Source organism: Stegostoma tigrinum, chromosome 44, assembly GCF_030684315.1.
Source record: "Stegostoma tigrinum isolate sSteTig4 chromosome 44, sSteTig4.hap1, whole genome shotgun sequence".
In the NCBI taxonomy this organism is placed as follows: Eukaryota; Metazoa; Chordata; class Chondrichthyes; order Orectolobiformes; family Stegostomatidae; genus Stegostoma; species Stegostoma tigrinum.
In genome coordinates this window covers 10,361,715-10,381,921 of record NC_081397.1, presented here as the reverse complement: position 1 = coordinate 10,381,921, position 20,207 = coordinate 10,361,715, and the positions used below count along the sequence as shown (strand labels likewise).

The 20,207-nt window shown below is 43.4% G+C and overlaps 1 protein-coding gene and 1 long non-coding RNA gene across 3 annotated transcripts; one reads left to right on the top strand and one right to left on the bottom strand.

Annotated features, from left to right (window-relative positions):
* Nucleotides 1-1,916: 1,916 nt before the first annotated feature.
* On the bottom strand, nt 1,917-14,909 carry LOC132207066 (uncharacterized). Of its 2 annotated transcripts, XR_009443291.1 has the most exons (4): nt 14,678-14,909; nt 13,867-13,947; nt 8,500-8,581; nt 1,917-3,101 (listed from the first exon to the last, which is right to left on the bottom strand). It is a non-coding gene; the product is annotated as an uncharacterized LOC132207066 (long non-coding RNA). The 2 variants fall into 2 exon arrangements; XR_009443290.1 differs by lacking the exon at nt 1,917-3,101 and having other exon boundaries at nt 7,356-8,581.
* A 2,541-nt stretch (nt 14,910-17,450) lies between these two features.
* On the top strand, nt 17,451-18,719 carry LOC132206975 (histone H1-like). Its single transcript, XM_059642118.1, has one exon. The coding sequence runs from the start codon at nt 17,451-17,453 to the stop codon at nt 18,087-18,089; it is 639 nt and encodes a 212-aa protein (XP_059498101.1). The 3' UTR covers nt 18,090-18,719.
* The last annotated feature ends 1,488 nt before the right edge of the window (nt 18,720-20,207 follow it).

Sequence of the window (20,207 nt, the reverse complement as noted above, 5' to 3'; positions counted from 1 at the left end):
AGATAGATAGGTTTTTGATTATCAAGGGGATCAAGGTTATGGGAAGAAGGCAGGAGAATTGGCTAAAGGAACGTCTCAGTCATGATTGAATGGCGGAGCAGACTTGATGGGCCAAATAGCCTGATTTCGGCTCCTACGTCTTATGGTCATATAGTAATACAGTACGGACACAGGCCCTTCCACCCAAACTGGTTCATGATGACCGTGGTGCCCACTCAGCTGGATCCAACTGCCCACATTATATCCCTCTACATCCTTCCCATCCATGTACATGTTCATTTTTTTTTAAGTGTTGATATTGTGCCTGCCTCAACAACTTTCTCTGGCAGCTGATTCCACACGTGCTCCACTCTCTCTGTGAAGTTGGCACCCCTCAGGTCCTTCCTAAATTCTTGCCCCCTCTCACCTGAAACCTGTGCCCTCTAGTTTTCAATTCCTCATCTGTGGGGGAAAAAAAACAAACACGATATGCATTTAAACGACCTATGGTGCTCATGATTTTATACATCTGAATAAGGTCACACTTCATTCTCCTACGGTCCAAGAAATAAAGTCCTACCCTGGCCAACATCTCACCATAACCCAGGACCACTAGTCCTGCATAAATTTTCTTTGAACGCTTTCTAGTTGAACTCGGTCTTTTTTACAACAGGGTGACCAAAACTGTACACAATACTCCATGTCTATTCAAAATGCCTCGATCAATGAAGGCCAGCATGCTGAATTCCTTCTTCAGCACCCTATCCACCTGTGACACTGCTTTAAACATACTACGTACCTGTACTCCTTGGACCCTCTGTACCACATCACTACTCAGGACGTTACCATTTGCTGTAAAAGGCTTACTGTAGTTTGACATTCCAAAGTACAACACCTCACACTTATCTCCATTGAATTGCATTTTCCCATCCTTAGCCCACTTCCCCATCTGATTAAGATCCCTCTGTAATTTTCGATAACCTTCCCCACTATGAACGATACTGCCTAACATTGCATCATCTGTAAACTTACTAATCATGCTTTGCACATTCACATCCAGATCATTTATGTCAATAACAAATAACAAAGGTCCCAGCACCAATCCCTGTGGCACACCACAAGTCACAGGCCTCCAGTCCGAGAAAGAATCTTCAACTGTCACCCTCTGCTTTGTACCATCAAGCCAATTTTGAATCCAATGAGCTAGCTTTCCCTGTTCAAGTGAGCCACAACACACTGCAGCATCCCGGAGTTTCATAAAGCCAAGGAAGAACACTGATAGTGTCTTTAGAAATGACAGTTACTCAAAATGCATTGTTCGCAGATGCTACACAACTGATGGCAACAGGAAGACACAACACATCCAGTGATAGTAGTCACCAGACTATGCACTGAGGGTGTGAAATAACCACCAGGTTACACTACCACGTAAGAATCATGATAGCCCACGAACTGACAGCCGCTGTTGAGAATGAAGGATCCAACATTCACAATTAGCAGAACCAATGCGATTTACAAGATACCATGCAAATACTGCCATAAATCTTACCCAAGGCAAACCGGGAGAAAACCCGCCATCAGGATTCATGGACATCAACTCGCTGCCAAAAGTCATGGCCAACTATCACTCACCTTAATGCACATGGATAAAGAGGGACACCTGTTTGACTGGGACAAGGTAGCCATCAGAAGACATCCCAACCAAAGACATGCACGAGAGTTCAAACTAGAGCTCCATTAACAAACATGGCCAGCTGGACACCACACACCAACCACTAAGAAACCAATCTGGAAGTGTTGCTCACCACCCCAGCAAAGTGAGGCACATAAATAGCAAGAAGGACAGAATACCAACGTTTCATTCACGGTGCACTGATGATGTTATGTCGTATGGTGATGAAATGTCTGTGAACAAACTTACAAGCTCAGTGAGCAAGTCAACAGCATCGTATTTAATGAACTGACCCTGACATTACCTGCAAGGCAAGTGTGAAAGTAATTATCAACATGTATCTGTCAATTTCCGCAATTTAACTGTCACTGTGATCAAACTCTGTCAGTTTCCGCTTGGTGGCCATGTGAGTACAGTTATCAATAAGGACGTTTCAGATTCCGCTCTGTGAATGAGAGTAATTATCAAACTGTACATGTCAGTCAGTTTATGCTGTGTGTAACTGGGAAGGCTGATTCCAGCATCTGCAGTTCTTGCTATGTTCAAGGTTGTTATCAATCTGTTCCTGTCAAGTTCGTCCATTTGGATATGTGCATGAAAGCAACATGCACCTATCATTTGCTTCTCTGTCAATTTGAGCGTCCAGTTACCAAGATGTACCTGTGAGAACCTACTCTGAATATTTGAGTACAGTCAGCAATCCGTGCCTGTCTCTCTGTGGATTTGTGATTGCAGTTCTAAGTTTGTAGCTGTCACTTGATGCTCTGTGAAATTGGGAGTGTTATCATCAATATATTCCTGCCAGTTTCAGTCTCTGTGAAAGCGAGTACATCAATGAATATATGCATGATAGTTTCTATTATGTGACGATGTGAACATTTTTAATCAACCTTTTACTTGCAGTTTCTGAAGTATCAATATGGTCAAATACTATTTTTTTCGTCTGACCCTACAATACGAATGTGTGAGGTTAGGTATCCATGCGTACTGGTCACTTTCTACTCCTTAAAGTGGATTAGGTTTCAGGCAGCCAAAAATATTATCCGTGGAAGCGTGATTCATTATGTGGAGTTGATATCAGAGTAATTCTATGCAGATTTTCTTCAAGTCCTGAGGGTATACTTTGGATAAGGATTCAGTCTACCCATCTTCAAAAATGGTGTAAATGTCAATGGGTTATGTTAGGTGAAATCTGTTTGAACTGGGTATTTTGAATGGAGAGAGAAGCAAAATAAAGTGGCATTCCTCCGTGTTGTTTTATTGTCGGTTTGAACGTGTCTGACTGGAAATTAAAGTTCAACGGTGTCTGACTCAATCTGCTCCGTGACTGTGGAAAGGATGTTCTCTGCTGTGACAGTGGGAACATACCTGCTGTTTGTTAGGACGAGCTGGTCACAATTGGCTTTGTACTGAAGAAATGATACATTGCCTTGTTCCTTCAAGCGTTTGTCTGCAGGAAGGAAAAAACAGATAGCTCCTGTAAACCGTCATCAGATGGGTTTGAAAACATTTAACTGATCAATTCAACATTTCGCTAATAAACATTCAGATATTTAAATTATCACCAGGAATTCGAACAGAACTGTGGGCCTGATTGCACTCTTGCCCTGAGCTGCACTACATTTGATCAATTTTGAAAAATTCAACTCTGAGTGATGCACAGAAAGTAACCAACCCCCGTACAGCTCCATGACTGGAACTACCTAATGCAAGCTTGTCTGTGCATATGAGTTTAGTTACTGATCCATTCATGTCATTTCATTCATCTCAATCTCTACATTTTTATAATGTGTGCATACATTTATCAAATCATGACAACTTCAAACACACATGCCTGACAAATGAGAAAAACCAAGGAACTGCAGATGCTGGAAATCAGCAACAAAAGTAGAAATTGCTGCAAAATCTCAGCAAGTCTATCAGCATATGAGTATGGAAATGAATGTTCTGAAGTTGAACCTCTGTTCTGAGGAAGTGTGACGGGACCTGTATTATTACTTGCTTTGTTTCCACGTGGATGGACTGACAGGTACAGGTACTGACTGACTCAGAACTAGTTCAAAATACAGACATCATAACTAAAGATGTGATCCAAGGACTAACAGCTATGGAGTTCCATTTAAACTCCAGCAACAGATACATGATCTATACAAAATTATTATCACTCACACATATCTAGTCATAGACAACAACAGCACTGCAAACAGTCCTGTCTCTCCAAGCCAGCAATGATAGAAACAACAAGCCAATAATTACATCCATTCAGCCAGCATTCAATTTCCATAAATGTATCACGGTGGCAGGGGAACTACCATCTCCACCTTTATCGCAGGATTGTTCTCAAATTCTTCATCTTGTGGAACTAGAATTTTTTTGTTCTGTTGTACGCTAGAAGATTTTATAATCATGGACATTTATTTAAAAAAATAATAATTTAAATCATAACTGGCTCTCCACTTCACATGAAACATTTAAAATGCTCAGTTTTCGAATGCAGGAAGATTGAAGGATCAATGGAGTGTGGCTGTCCGTCTTGTTCCATAACAACGGTTCTTTTCAAAAAAAAATCTCATTATCTAAAACCTGGGTACTCACCCAATGGTCCTCAGTGTTAAATTTTAGTTTCCAAATTCTTCACAAAATAATTTGGCTCTCCTCTTTTGATGGTCTGTCACATATGGACCAAGTTCTGAAGGATAATAGAATGAAACCTGCAGGGCTATGGGATGTGTGCAGGAAGGTGTGATTGTGATGGCCATCTGGGGGTGTTTGGGTCAGCATGGACATGATGCACCAAATGACCTCCTTCTGTTCTGTACCATTTTTACAATGATTGATTGGTCTAGACCAATGTTTCCCTGTCAGTCTCTGCTGTGTAATACAGAAGTAATTTGCCAAAGATTTAGAGGGACACATTGATAACTACACACACACATTCAACAGGTAGCAACTGACATGCATGGATCAGTAACTAAACACATATGCACAGACAAGCTTGCATTAGGTAGTTCCAGTCATGGAGCTGTACGGGTGTTGGTTACTTTCTGTGCATCACTCAATTAGAGTTGAAGTTTTTAAAATTGATCAAATGTAGTGCAGCTCAGGGCAAGAGTGCAATCAGACCCACAGTTCTGTTAGAATTCCTGGTGATAATCTAAATATCTGAATGCTTATTAGCTAGATGTTGAATTGATCAGTTAAATGTTTTCAAACCCATCTGATGACGGTTTACAGGAGCTGTTTTTTTTTGTGTCAGTTTTTGCTGCATGCCAGCATGAGCATATTTACCAATCTGTAACTTTCAGTTTCTCCCGTGTGTATCTGACAGTGTAGTTATAAATCTGTTATAACAAGGCACAGAGCTGGATGAACACAGCATGCTAAGCAGCATCAGAGGAACAGGAAAGCTGATGTTTCGGGCCTGGGCCCTTCTTCAGAAAGTTGTAGAGGTGTGAATACACTTATCATAGTTTGCCCGTCAGTTTCAGGGGTGTGTGTGTGTGTGTGTCAATGAATGAAGTTGTCAATCTGTCCCTGTCAGTATCTGAAATCAGAATATTCAAATGTGTTTGTGTAATTGTCAGTCTATCCCTGATACATTCATGGAGCAGAAACTGAGGTTTTGTTTTCAATATATTCCTGTCAGTTTCTGCTTGGGGAATGTGTGAGCATTTTTATAAACCTGTACCTAGCAGTTTCTGTATCATCAAGACAGGAATTTAGTTATTAATCTGTACCTGTTAACTTTGGATTTGTGAAGAACTGGGTGTAGCTATTGATCTGTATTTGTCAGTAGCTGCTCGTGAAGATGTGATTGTAATTATCAAACTGTCCCTCTCAGTTTCTGCTGTGTCATATGTGAGTTTAGTTGTCAATCAATACCCATCCATTCCTGCGTCATGAATGTGGGAGTGCATTGCAAAAAAAATGTCAAATTTCTGTGAATGTGCAAATATAGATCACAATCTCTACATTTTCATAATGTGTGCATATATTTATCAATCTGTACCTGTCAGTTATTTTGCATTCTGAATGTGTGCATAATTGTCATTGTCCCTGTCGTTTTCTGATACGTGAAGACAAGAGTGTAGTTATCGATATACAAAGAATAAAGAGAACAAAGAAAATTACAGCACAGGAAAATACCCTTCCGCCCTCCAAGCCTATGCCGATCGAGATCCTCTGTCTAACCTGTCATCTATTTTCTAAGGGTCTGTGTCCCTTTGCTCCCTGCCCATCCAGATACCTGTCCAAATAGATCTCAAAAAATGCTAATGTGTCTGCATCTACTACCTCCACTGGCAACGCATTCGAGGCACCCGTCACCCTCTGTATAAAGAACTTTCCACACATATCTCCCTTAACCTTTCATCCTCTCACTTTGAACTCAGGACCCATAGTAATTGAGTCCCCCACACTGGGAAAAAGCTTCTTGCTATCCACCCTGTCTATATCCCTCATGATTTTGTAGACCTCATTCAGATCCCCGCCTCACTCTCCGTCTTTCTAATGAAAATAATCCTAATCTACTCAACCTCTCTTCATAGCCAGCACCCTCCATACCAGGCAACATCCTGGTAAACCTCCCCTGCACCCTCTCCAAACAGTCCACATCCTGTTGGTGATGTGGCGACCAGAACTGTACACAGTATTCTAAATGTGGCCGAACTAATGTCTGATACAACTGTAACATGACCTGCCAACTCTTGTACTCAATACCCCGTCCGATGAAGGAAAGCATGCCATATGCCTTCTTGACCACACTATTGACCTGCGTTGCCACCTTCAGGGAACAAAGGACCTGAACACCCAGATCTCTCTGTTCATCAATTTTCCCTAGGGCTCTTCCATTTACTGTATAGTACACCCTTGAATTAAATCTTCCAAAATGCATCACCTCGCATTTGCACGGATTGAACTCCATCTGCCCAACTCTCCAGTCTATTTATATTCTGCTGTCATCTCTGACAGTCCCCTTCACTATCTGCTACTCCACCAATCTTAATGTCATCTGCAAACTTGCTGCACAGACCACCTACACCTTCCTCCAGATCATTTATGTATATCACAAACAACAGTGGTCCCAGCACAGATCCCTGTGGAACACGACCGGTCACAGGTCTCCAATTTGAGAAACTCCCTTCTACTGCTACTCTCTGCCTCAATGATATGTGATTGTCACTTTCTTCTCTCTGGCTGAGAGAGTATTTTCTCTCATTTCTGCCAGTCAGATCCTGCCCTGTAAATCTGAGAAACTAATTATTAAGCTATACCTGTCGCTATCTGATTTGTAAATGCATTTATCATTCTCTCCCTGTCAAGTTTCTGCTGTGTAAATGTGCAAGTGAAGTTATCGATCTGTGACTGTCAGTTTCAGCTGAATATTGCTCTTTCAACATCTGCAGGTTTTCTTTGATGTTCAAATATCTGCTCATTAACATGAATAAGATTTTATCTGCAGCTATGTAAGGTGCTGTAAGTGAAACCGTCAGCGTTTATACCATTCGCTAACTCTAGCAGTGCGGCTGAAGTTTGAGTATGTTCCACAATATTCATTCTATGGTACAGTTTAAGTTTTATTCTAATATTGGTCAGTCTCTGGTTTGAATGTGTTGAGTTTAATGTGCACATTTTTGTTGCAAGTTCACTGTACGAATCATTCTTAATTGTAAGTCAAAAAACTTGGTATCTGCTTGAACATATGTTATTTTCTGCCTGTTTTCAGGTCAATATTTAATTTCCTTCAGGTAGATTTAAAACTTTATATTCGGCAGTGGGTTCTGCTATTCAGTTTGTGGGGTAAACAAATTCAATGGCAATATAGGTTTCAATCTGTCACTTGTCCTGATATGCAATTCCTCCAGTTTGTACAAAAGGAAAAAAAAACTTTAGTTACCTCTCTCAGTCTAAGACACCGTTCGATATTTGGAGGTACAATGAATCTCTTGTTCAATCTACTACTTGGACTACTTCATGGGAATTCAGTATGTCAAAAAATTCACACAATTTTTTTTGATGATGTCGCAAACAATTGATACTTAATTTATGACCATGGCCATTACCATGTAGTTAAATCCTACAGGGAGTGCATGGAGATTGGAGAACTGAGCTCACTTTTTGTTCTGTTTGTCTCTTTCATAGAAGGCTAGCTCTCTGACCTGAAATCTGAGAGTAGAAATCATTTTTAGTGTTACATGTGCTGAGGCTTGAAGTGTACATGGTCTTCATGGCTATTAGATGTTGAGGAATGTGTGTTGGAACGGTGCATGTATGTATTTGGAATACATTGTAAATCACTCAGTAAGTCGGTGCGTGTGTGCGCGCGCGCATGTGCAGTTTATGTTATGTGCTCTCAGTAACCATTTTATGTCACACATTTGGAAGTCACATTATTTAATTCTTCTCTCTATGCATGGGACATCAATTTGTCAAAACATAGACACCGTCCTGCTCAGTTACTGATAACGTGAATGTTTTCTTCCATATCTGTACTCACACTGTGCGAAGTAACTATGTAACTGCATGAACTATTTCTTCACCTTGACAGTAACTTGAAAAACATGCTTACTAAATGCAGATTTAGTGCAGTTCCTCGGTGTCCGTCTCAGATGAAGATTCAGTCTGTGACTTTTCAAAAATGTTGTAAATATCAGTAGGCTATGAATGAAGAAAATTATAGCAACCGAGGAGGGGTGCATTGGGAAGAGAGAAAACAAACTACTTGTATTTTGTTGCTTGTATTTGACTGTTGGCTTGAATGCATTTCTCTGGAAATTGAGATCACCGTGTCTCTGACTCAAACTGCTCTACGCCTGTGGAAATGATCCATTCTGACAGCGGTAACATACCTGCTGTTTGTGAGAAGCAGCTGCTCACACTTGGCTTTGCACCAAGGAAATGATACACTGTCTTGGTCCTTCATGTATTTGCCTGGATGAAAACAGAAGAGAAACATTCTGTAAATCAGCATCAGCCAGGTTTGACAATCTCAAACAGATTAACGTACATTCAGTTGATAATTATTAGGATGTTTCTTTTCTTCAACTTCACCTGACAATGCAGCAGAGCTCCAAAAGCTTGAGATTTTAAAATAAACCTATTGGACTATAACACAAATCATGAGACTTCTGCCTTTTCTTTGAAGCCATCAATTCAAACACAGGTCTAACTCAGCGAGGTCCAGAAACTGAACAATTGCACAGCTGCATCTAAAGGTGCTACCTGAGGATGCTGTAATATTGACACAGTTTGTGTTACCAGATCCCAACACACTAACTGTTGTAAAGAAGCACAACAGACACTATTTCAAATGTTTTTGCTCGAGACATATAATCCATTGACTCCAATCTGCGTCCTTTACAGGATTCTTATATTTCCACCATCTTGTCTGTGTTTCCACTATTCTTTGCACAATGACGATAAACAGTGTGAAACAGTAGCCAAACAAGCAGCATTTGGGGCAGGGCCACCAATGGCATGGACTGCTTTTCCCAATAATTCCCAACAACAAACATCAATGGGTCATTCCCTAACTCCCTTCTCTCCCACTGTGAAGAAAGCAACTGGGGCTGTGGGGAAAAGGGCAGAGAATGCTTCAACCTGAGGCGTCGGCCCTTTGTGGAGCAATAATAGAGCTCTTCCCCAGGTCATGTTAATAACTCCCTGCCTCCAGCTCTCTCAGAATTGAATGAGCAATGTTCGGGCTGCCCAAGTCTAAGAGACACCGAATGGCTGGCAGCTAAGCTGTTCCTCTAGCCCTGCTGCCTATGACTGACACGTGGTTAAACAGAACGAATGAAGAAAGCCTGCTCCAGCATTTAACAAAGACACAATGGTACTTTGGAGAAGAGGTTATTCCGAGGCAAAAGGGAGCATTGCACAAACAACAGCTGCAAGATTTGTTGGAGACAGTTTGAAGGTTTGCAACAAAGATTGAAGGGGACAGTAAATTCTGCAAGAAACAAACAGTTGAACTCATGGGATTATGGCTCATAAAAAAATCTACAGAATCAAACAAGTTCATTAAAATTGATAAGCAATTGACTTCAGTCCCTTTAATGAAAGGATGTTGTCCCATTAGATGAATATAGTTAGTTAGGACAAGGGGTGTCAATCATCCCAAAGACAGCTGGCCTAGCTAATCATGAAAACAGCAGATAACTCCATCTTGCAGCAATATTCACGCTATTAAGAAATTGGTTCCAGTTAAAGATCCTTCAGATGGATTTCAATGTAATTCTAAATCTATATATAAGCATTAGGGGAGAAGATTCAAACATGGGTATGAAAGTTAATTAGTCACCAGAAGGTTTCCTATGTCACTAAAGGAATGCCTGGTGCATCCAATAAGAAGCAAATGGCTCACAATTCATTAGCTCCAACAGAGCTAAGAGTAGGGTAAGCATAATGCTTTAAATAAAACTCACTTTATAATACAATTAATATCATGAATCTCACAGCAAGTCGTAAGAATCAACTCAGCAATAGTAAGCCCTGCCAATGCTGCAGTTGGAGATAACACAATGTGGAGCTGGAGGAACACAGCAGGCCAGGCAGCATCAGAGGTGCAGGAAAGTTTAAGTTGTGGGTCAGGACTCTTCTTCAGGAGCATCAACTTTCCTGATACTCTGATGCTGCCTGGCCTCCTAGTAGGAGTCAACTGTCTGTTTTATTATAATTCAGACAGTGGGAAAATAAGAGGAGTAACAGAATTTAATAGAGACACAAAATTAATACAATTGACAGCAGAATTCAAGCTAGCCTGATAGGTAAGCGATTCTGGGGCATGACTGAAGGTGTACGGCCAGTAACTTTGAAAAGCGAATTAATAGATGCATGGAAAGATCCCATGGCCTGGTGATTACATTGTCTGTTAAACATTATCAGATTGTGGCGACTCTTGGCCTGGCTAATAGAGGGCCCATCTTCAATTAGGAGTTTCAAAGGATTCGTTGTATAGAATAAGGGGAAAGGCACAGTGATCCCATTGCATTGAATCACTGCAACAAAATGTATAATACTGTATTCCACTGTGAGAATCAGAGTCATCAATCGCTTTCCAATCTGAGCTAAAAATTAATGATGTAACTGCATCTTCAAGAGGGGTGGCTATGGCCCTCTCCCCGCATGATCTCGTGACTGGTTGACGAAATACTGCCACGGGCCTGAATTCCGCCTGCCCCGAGTCTTTGTCCTCGGTCTGGAGTTTCACTCCTGCAGGGAATCAAAGAAGTGGATTGAAAATTTGGCCCATTCAATTTGCTCCACTGTTCAATGACAATATCTGATCCAAGTGAGCCGTTATCTGTAGTATTAATTCACCTTGACCTTCGTCCCATAAATATTAATTCAATGTTGAAAGAACATACAGAGAAATGAAAGAAATGGGACATTCTCACTGAAGCAACACATAAGTATTGGATGACACCCTGTGTCACAGTGGTATCTAGGTGGAAGTGGTCGTGGGCTTGGAAGGCACTGTCTATGGAGCATTGGTGAATTCCAGCTGTGCATCTTCTGGAAGGTACACATTGCTGCTTGAGTATTGGTGTCTGAGGGAATGGACGTTTGCGGATGTGGAGCCAATCAAGTGTTTCTCTCCTGGATGGTATCTTGCTTCTGGTGTGTTTGTGGAGCTGCACTCATCCGGGTAAGTGGGGCTAAACCATCACATTCCTGACTTGATCACATGAGATGTTGGACAGGATTTGGGGAAGCAGGAGACCAGACACTCACTGCAGGATACCCAGACTCTGACTTGTCCTTGCAGTATCTGTATTTATGTACAGAATCAGTTCGAGCATCACAGCGTCCATGAGTGAAACAGAATGGGAACAGACCCTTTCATCCAACTGGTCTGCAATAGATTAACATCCCAATCTGACCTCGTCCCATTTGCCAGCATTTTGCACATATCCCTCTCATGTCGACCTGTTCATCTACCCGTCCAATGGTGTTTAAAACTTATCATTGTACCCTCCACAAGGCGTACCTCTGTCAGCTTGTTCCAGACATGCCCCACACTCTGCACTAAAGAAATCTCCCTCAGGTCTCTTTTAACATTGACCCTCTCACTGTAAACCTATGCCCTTAAGGTTTCGGCTCCACCACCCGAGAAAAAGAGACCATGGCTATTCACCCTATCCATGCCCCTCATGACTTTATAAACCTCTCCAAGGTCACCCCTCGGTCTCTGACGCTGCAGGGGAGAAAGCCCGAGCCTGTTCACCCTCTCCAAACAGTTCACACCATCTGGTCCAGCTAACATCTCTGTAAATATTTGCTGCGCCCTCTCCAGTTCAACAACTTCCTTCCGACAGCAGTTTGGCCAGAACTTTAAGCAGTAAAAGTGGACCCAAAACATTTCCTGTACAGCCACAACATGACATCTCAACTCCTATTCTCAATGCACTGACCAATGAAGGCAAACACTTGCTTCACCACCTTATCTACTTGCGACTCCACTTTCAATGAACTACGCACACAAACACCTTGGCGTCTTTGTTGGGGAACACTTCCCACGGCCCTCCTATTAACTGTCAAACCCCTCTCCTGTTTTGAACAATGAGAATGTGAGAGTTATTATCATTCTTTTCTTGTCAGTTACTGCAACGTGAACAAGAGCAACTATTAATGTATGCCTTTCCGTTTCTGTTATGTCCATTTGTGAGTTTAGTAATTGTTGCAAACACCAGTTTTTGCTGTGTGACTGTGAGAGTGAAGTTCTCAATCCAAAATAATCAATTTCTACTCTTGTGCATCAAAATAGTTTTATTCTCTGGCCACCAGTGATATTCTGTGACTGTGCTTCAATCTGAGAGAATAGTTATGAGGGCGTAGAGAGTGAGCCTTAACCCCATTTCCATTTGCAGTTTATGAGCTTTCTGTCAGTCTGAGGGGGTAAGGAGGTGGAGAGCAGATTATATTCCCAACAATTTGTGGAAACAGTTGAAGAGTACAAATGTTCTAGAGCAAGCACAATGGGCTGAATGGCCTGCTTCTGACATGTACTTGGTCTGTATTTCTGAGGCATTTTCATGAATCCAAGTGTTGGATAGTGCGTCAGTGTAAAGATATCATGTAGAAATGGACAGACAAGCTTATTTTTCTTTTAAAAAAAGCTGGCCCTGTGAGTCAGTGTAGGCTGTTTCCAGTTTTACTGAGATACTTAGTTTCACTTTGTACTGGGATATTGAGTTTTTTTTCATTTATTTATTTGGAGAATTTTATTCTGTATCTGACAGACCACGCTGCATTCTCTACTTGTCAGGCTTTGGCAGAGAAAGTGCATTTGCATTTCACATTATTTAATTTCTGTGTCTTTGTATGGGACATCATTCATCAAAAGATAATTTTAGTCCTAAATAAAAACTCAAAAAACTTCAGGTGCTGCAAGTCAGAAACAAACATGGAATTTGCTGGAAACGCAAAGCAGGTCTGGCAGCACGTGAAGAGAAATCATGGTTAACTTTTCAAACACTTCCTCAGTTCTGCGCAAAGGTCACTGGATCCGAAACATTAATTCTGATTTCTCTTCACGCATGCTGCCAGGCCTGCTGAGCTTTTCCAGAAAATTCTGTTTTTGTTTACTATTTCTGTCCTCAGTCACTGACAAACATCAAAAGTTTCCTTCCATATTTGTACTCAATACCTACTCCATATAATGGTCATTGTAACAACTTGATCTGTTTGTATCAGACTTAAATGGAACTGCAGATGCTGGAGAATCCGAGATAACAAGGTGTGGAGCTGGATGAAGACAGCAGGCCAAGCAGCATCTCAGGGGCAGGAAAGCTGACATTTTGGGCCTAAACTTTTCATCAGAAACATCAGCTTTCCTGCTCCTATGATGCTGCTTGGCCTGTTGTGTTCATCCAGCTCTAAACCTTGTGATCAGGTTGTATACCTGGATTATAACTATCAAAATACCCTCGCTTAATGTGAATTCAATGTAGTTATTGAGAGTATATTTGTGACATAAATTCAATCTATTCTCTTCAAATGCTGTGAATGACAATGGGCTGTCAAAGATAAACTTTACTGGAACTGGGTTAGTTTATATTGAGAAGAGGAAAAAAAAGGTTACATTTTGTATTTTGTTGGTGGCATTTGTTCGCTGGTTTAATTGTTTCTTTCTGGAAATTGCGTTCAATGCGAGTCTTACTTAAACCGCGACTGTGGAAAGCACAGTCTCCGCTCTGACAGTGGGAACATACCTGCTGTTAGTAGGAGCAGCTAGTCACACTTGGTGTTGCACCACGGAAACGTGACATTGTCTTGACACATCAGATAATTGCCTGGAGAAAGACAAAAGAGAATTCTCCCGTAAATCGACATCTACCGAGTTTCAAAATATCAAAGCTCATCAATAGAAAATTTCGTGAATACTCATGATAATTCCTTGTTTTAAAGCCAACGAGTCGAACAGAAAAGGGTCCGGTTACACAACTAACCCGGGTTCCTCCTCTTTCTTTTAGCGAAATTCAAAAACAATTTACTAAGATACAAAAGCTAACCAGATCCACGAATGGAATGCTTACACGGTTCAATATCCAGCTCCCAATACACGAACTATTGAAGGGAAGCACAACAGGCACGATTTCAAATATTTTGCTGGAAACTCTTAATCCGGTGACTGCTATGTTTCTCCTTCGCGGGATGAGCCCGTTTGCACACACTGCTTTGTTTTATTCACGGTTCAATGCAAACTCGCAACTAACAGCGTGAAACAGCAGCCAAACAATGAATTTCCATCAGTGTTTAGAAGACTAAAAGCTACAAGCCTGACCCCCAGCAGCAGCTTCTTGCCGCTGCGTCTCCCTCAGCAGGCCCACACACAGCCCGAGAAAGGCCTCTCTCTCCCCGCCCCCAGGCCGCTCACTCCAAGTTCCGGGACCAGTTCCTGCTCCGCTCTCTGATAAAGGGTCTCGGCCCGAAACGTCAGCTTTTGTGCTCCTGAGATGCTGCTTGGCCTGCTGTGCTCATCCAGCCTCACATTTTATTATCCTGCTCCGCTCGGCCTCTTACCAACAGTCCCCGGGTCTCCCTGAACTGAACCCGAATCAATGCCGGTCTCGGAGCCCACTCTGTGTCCCAGACTCACATCTCGATGCGCTGCTGGAAGGAGCCTGCTGTTCCCTCGCTTCCCTGGGCGCTGGTCTCTCCATTGCGGCCTGTTTCAAACAAACCTCTTCCACTCACTGACTCAATGCCCCTCAATAGCGGCTCAGCGGAAAGCTTCACGCATGCGCTCCTCTGGTCAGCAACAAGCAGCTTTTTCGGGGTGGGCATAGCAAGGATCACGCATGCGCTGCTTTCCCCGCTGTGTCCCAGAAACAAACATCAATTGGTTACTTCCCCAATTCCCTTTCCTCCCAGTTTAAGCAAAGCGAATGGAGGCTGTGGGGGAAATGGCATAAAGTGTTTCAAACTGGGGCATTGGCCCTTTGTGAAGCTCCAATGGAGCTCTTTCCCGGGTCATGTTAATATCTGCCTCCCCCCGGCTTGCTCACAATCTGGTGGGGAAGCGGAGAAGCTGGCAGCCGTTCGGCCCATTTAATATTCTCTACTATTCAATAAAATCACGTCTGATCTCATGTTAACTGTGATATTTAATTCTGCTGGCCTTCGTCCCATATTGACTCACAGAGCGATGGAATAAATGCGACATTATGACGAAGGCAGAATGTAACTGCTGTGGGGAGTCTTGCAGCGCAGAGGTAGTTTCCCTATTTCTGGGTCAGGTGGGCCGTCCTAAAGCCACACCCGGACCAGAGGAGTGTAATAATATCCCTGGGCCCGATGCAAATACCAGTTTGGAATTGATGACTGATTTTATTCTCAGTATGCTGCAGGCAGAAACCTTGTGATGAATGGGTTACCGCAACGAATGACCCACCTGTTTTTTCTGGTTTGCGCATTCCTGGGAAGAGGACGTCTCTGGCTTGGTCCAGCATTTATTGCGCGTCCCTAGTTTCCCCCATTGAGAAGTTGGTGCTGAGCCACCTTCTAAGATAGTTCTGGTCCATGTGCTGCCCACATTGCAGTTCGCAGGTAGATCCAGGGTCTTGATTCAGAGACAGTGAAGGCAAGGGGACGTATTTCCAAGTTAGGATTGTGGGTGATTGGAGGGGAACGTGGCTAGTATCAAGGTGGTGTTCCTCCACATCAACTGCCCAAGCCCTTTCAAATGGATATATTCGTGAGTATGGATGGTGGTCTTTTTACAGTCTACAAAACTGTCATTTTAGAGGGCTATTTAACACCGTTTTTGAAATTTGAGAAGAGATTCACTAGTATTTGCAGAGTATGTAAGGCTCGAGTCATATAGAAAGGATGGATAGGGGTCAAGATCCATAACGTTTCCTGTCCCTAAGATGCTGCTTGACCTGTTGGGTTCATTCAGTTCCACACCGTGTTTTCATGGATAGGCTGGGGCTTTTTTTCACTGCAGAGTAGGATGTTGAGAAGTCACCTTCTCACAGTTTGTAAAATACTGATGGGGTGAGACAGAGTTAATGGTCGTTGAACTTTGTTTGGGATGGAGGGAATAGAAAACCAGGGCGGACATTTTAATGTTACAGGCGAGAGATTGAAAAAAAAAGACACGAGGGGCGTTTTTTAAACATAGAACACGGAAGGATGTGGAATAAACTACCTGTCGAAATGGTCGACGTGGCTATAATGACATTAAAACGACATTTGGAGAAGTGCATAAACACGACAGTTTTGAAAAGAAATAGGTCAGGGACAGGTAGATGGAACGAATTCAATTTGGTATTATACTCGGCCTCTACTGATTGGACTGAACGGTCTGTATCCTCACTGTATGACTCTGTGGGAGAAAAAAAAACAGAGACAAGCCATTGAGTTGGATGATCTGCCATTTTCATGGTGAGTGGGAGGAGAGGTTTGAAGGGCTGATGGGTGTTATTTGCCCAGTTGCTATTCTTTACGTTTATATGAGTGTGATTCCCAGAAACGATGTTGAGTATTGTCACTGCAATTGAAAAAAAAACTGATCTCGGTGATCAATGTAACTTCAAACCAGATGATTGGCTCTTGCAGCTGAATATGCAGCAGAACGAATCTCCGGCGCACAGACCTCGGAGAGTTTCACAATTACTGAGGAGAAAAACTACAACTAATTCCCTGGGTACCGGAGCACAGGCTGAAAGGGGGAGAAAGTACATCCTCCCACAGGTACATTTAGAGATATTTCTGCCCTGTGACTGTATGGATGTGAATATTGAGTCAGAGAGACTGTAGGAAAAGGGCGGGCGGGATAGTCACACGGAAATGTGCTTGTGTGTCCGCTCATATCATGATATTTCCACGTCTCTCTTGTGCAAATCAAAAAGATTTTCATTTCAAATCATCCCCCTGCTCCTCCACTAAACCCTAAAGATAGAATTCAAGGCAATATATTTGTTGATTTCAAGATTTCAGTCTAAAAATGATGATAATGCCAGCGCTCAGCTCAGACAGCGCGATCAGTGCAGCAGCAAAATGCGGTAAAATCGACAACGGAGCCGTCAATTCGAGTGAAAACCTTTCAGCCGCAAACCTTCCTGTGTCAGGGTCAGGAACGATCGAGCCTGGCTCTCTGGAGATGCGGAATGGCAGAGGAATTGGAGAGTTTGTGCCGAGAGACAGGCAGGCAGCAGGAGCAGGGAGCTGAGGGCAGGTTGTCTCCGCGCCGTCCGCTCGCTGCCTTTAAGTTGCTCAGTGCCGCCACCAGCAGCTTCATTGCTGACCCAGTTCAGTTTGACAGAGAGAGATTCAGCGCAGAGTTCCCGACATGAGCGACAGTGCAGCCGCCGAAACCGCTCCTCCAGCCTCCGCCAGCACCAAACCCAAGTCTCCAAAGAAGAAGAAGGCGGCGGCTCCCAGGAAGAAACCAGCCGGTCCCGGGTTGGGCGAGCGGATTGTGAAGATTGTCGGGGAGAACAGCGATCGGAAGGGGACGTCTCTGGTCGCTATAAAGAAGGCGCTGCAGAGAAGCGGGGTCAATGTGGAGAAGCAAAATGCACAAATCAGGATGGCGACCAAGAGGTGCCTGGCGAAAGGCTCCCTGGTTCTGGTGAAGGGCCAGGGCGTCTCCGGCTCCTTCAAACTCGCAAAGAATCCAGTCAAGGCAAAAGTGGGAAAGAAGGCGAGACCAGCAGCAGCCGCCAAGAAAGCAGCCGTGAAGAAAACAACGGCCAAGAAGGTGGCAGCGAAGAAGTCCCCAGCCAAGAAAGCAACCGGCAAGAAAGCGGGCGGCAAGAAGGCAGCAACGCCGAAGAAACCGGCGAAGAAAGCAGCGCCGAAGAAAAAGACTCCCGTGAAGAAGGTGATAAAGACCAAGAGCCCCAAGGCCGCAAAGCCGGCCCCGAAATCGAGGAAACCGAAGGCCAAGCCCAAAGCGAAAGTGACCAAGAAAGCAGCAAAGAAATGAAGCATTCGGTGTAACATGTAACAAACTGAACCCAAAGGCTCTTCTCAGAGCCGCCACATCTTTCAGGAGAGAGCTGAGCCTGGATCGAATGATCCCTGAAATAACATGGTGCAGAGCTGGATGACCATAACAGGCCAAGCAGCATCAGAGGAGCAGGAAAGCTGACGTTTCAGGCCCAGATCCTTCTTCCTGCTTCTCTGGTGCTGCTTGGCTTGCTCTGTCCATCCGACTCTACACCTTGTTATTTCAGATTGTCCAGCATCTGCAATTCCGTCTATCTCTCAAATGATCCCTGTCCCGGATCCGAGTGCAGACACAGCATAAACTTGAATTGATTCGAGTAACTTAAATATCACATTTCCGAGAGCAGAAACTGAGAATGGGGATGGTATCACATGGGGAGAGTCACTGGAACTGCATCTGGCTATTTCATACCGCGACTTGTAATTCTGCCCAGACACAAATCTTACATAATGCAGTACATGCATCTCATTAACCCTTCCAGGAATGTTAATTTGTTTAATTTTGATGATAGGACCTCTGGCGATGTTTTAACGGTGTATTCCTCCCATTTACCTGCGAAAGACATTTCAGGCAGTAATTACAAATTGTGTTCGGAATGCTTACAATCTGGGAGAAATAAACATGTCCCGAAAAAAAGGGATTTTGCAATTAATCTCTTTGAAGATGTTTAATTCGGCGTGTTTGATAAGATTGATTACCCACGGTTACACGGCTGGTTGATCAGTTTGCCTGGGCTGTATCAATATCCGCGCTTCCCTCCTGCCTGTTGCAGACAGATCAGGCAATGATCCCGTGTCCTGTCCGCGCTGTGGGCAAGGTCGGTTTCAAGCAAATTGGTGTGTTAGCAGCGCAGGGGTGTTCCTTACTCCCAAACCACCAAGACGCCGGCAGCCGATGAAAGGAGCGCATGCGTGAGACCCTCCCCCAGTGATGGCATTGAGGAGTGTTGACTCAGTGAATGGAAGAGGTTTGTTTGAAACAGGCCGCAATGGAGAGACCAGCGCCCAGGGAAGCGAGGGAACAGCAGGCTCCTTCCAGCAGCGCATCGAGATGTGAGTCTGGGACACAGAAGGGGCTCCGAGACCGGCACTGATTCGCGCTCAGTTCAGGGAGAACCGGGGGCTGTTGGTCAGAGGCGGAGGGGAGCAGGAACTGGTCCCGGAACTTGGAGTGAGCGGCCTGGGGGCGGGGAGAGAGAGGCCTTTCTCGGGCTGTGTGTGGGCCTGCGGAGGGAGACACAGCGGCAAGAAGCTGCTGCTGGGGATCAGTCTTGTAGCTTTTAGTCTTCTAAACACTGATGGAAATTCATTGTTTGGCTGCTGTTTCACGCTGTTAGTTGCCAGTTGTGGGGCTTCCGATAAAGGACGTAGATTGGAGTTAACAGATTATACGTCTCGGGGGGGAAAAAACACATTTGAAACAGCGGCTGCTGTTCTTTTCAACAGTGTGTTGGGATCTGGTAACATGAGCTGTGTCAACAGTGTAGCATCTTCAGGTCGCACCTCAGATGGAGCTTTGCAATTATTGCTCAGTTTCTGAATCTCACTCCGTTGGTATCGAATTACATATTTGAAAAACAATTCCTCAGACAAGGAGCAGCTCGATGTAAGAATGGAATCAGACTTGTGTTTGAATTGATGCCCTTTAAAGAAAAGACTGTGTCAAGAGAATTCTATGCTGTGGTCCAACAGGTTTATTTTGGAGTTCTGTTGCTTTGGGAGGTGAAGTTCAAGAAACGAAACACCCTAAAAACTGTTCACTGAATATATGTTAATCTGATTGATATTGTCAAATTTGGCTGATGTTGATTTACAGGAGATAACTCTTCTGTCTTCCTCCAGGAAAGTACTCGAAGAAACAATATTTCCTTGTTACAAAGCCAAGTGTGAGCAGTTGCTTCTAACTAACACCAGGCATGTTCCTGCGATCAGAATGGAGAATATCTTTTCCAGAGTCAGAGTGGATTGGATCAGACTTGTTTTGAGCTCAATTTCCAGAAACTTGTCCAAGGAAACAACTAACCAAGCACAACTGAGGAAAGGCAAGTTTATTTTTTTTGTTTTCATTGTCAATTGACATCATGCTCGTTCCAAT

Excerpts from the sequence above, each read along its gene's own strand:
- LOC132206975 (XM_059642118.1), top strand. The coding sequence starts at position 17,451 with ATGAGCGACAGTGCAGCCGCCGAAACCGCTCCTCCAGCCTCCGCCAGC.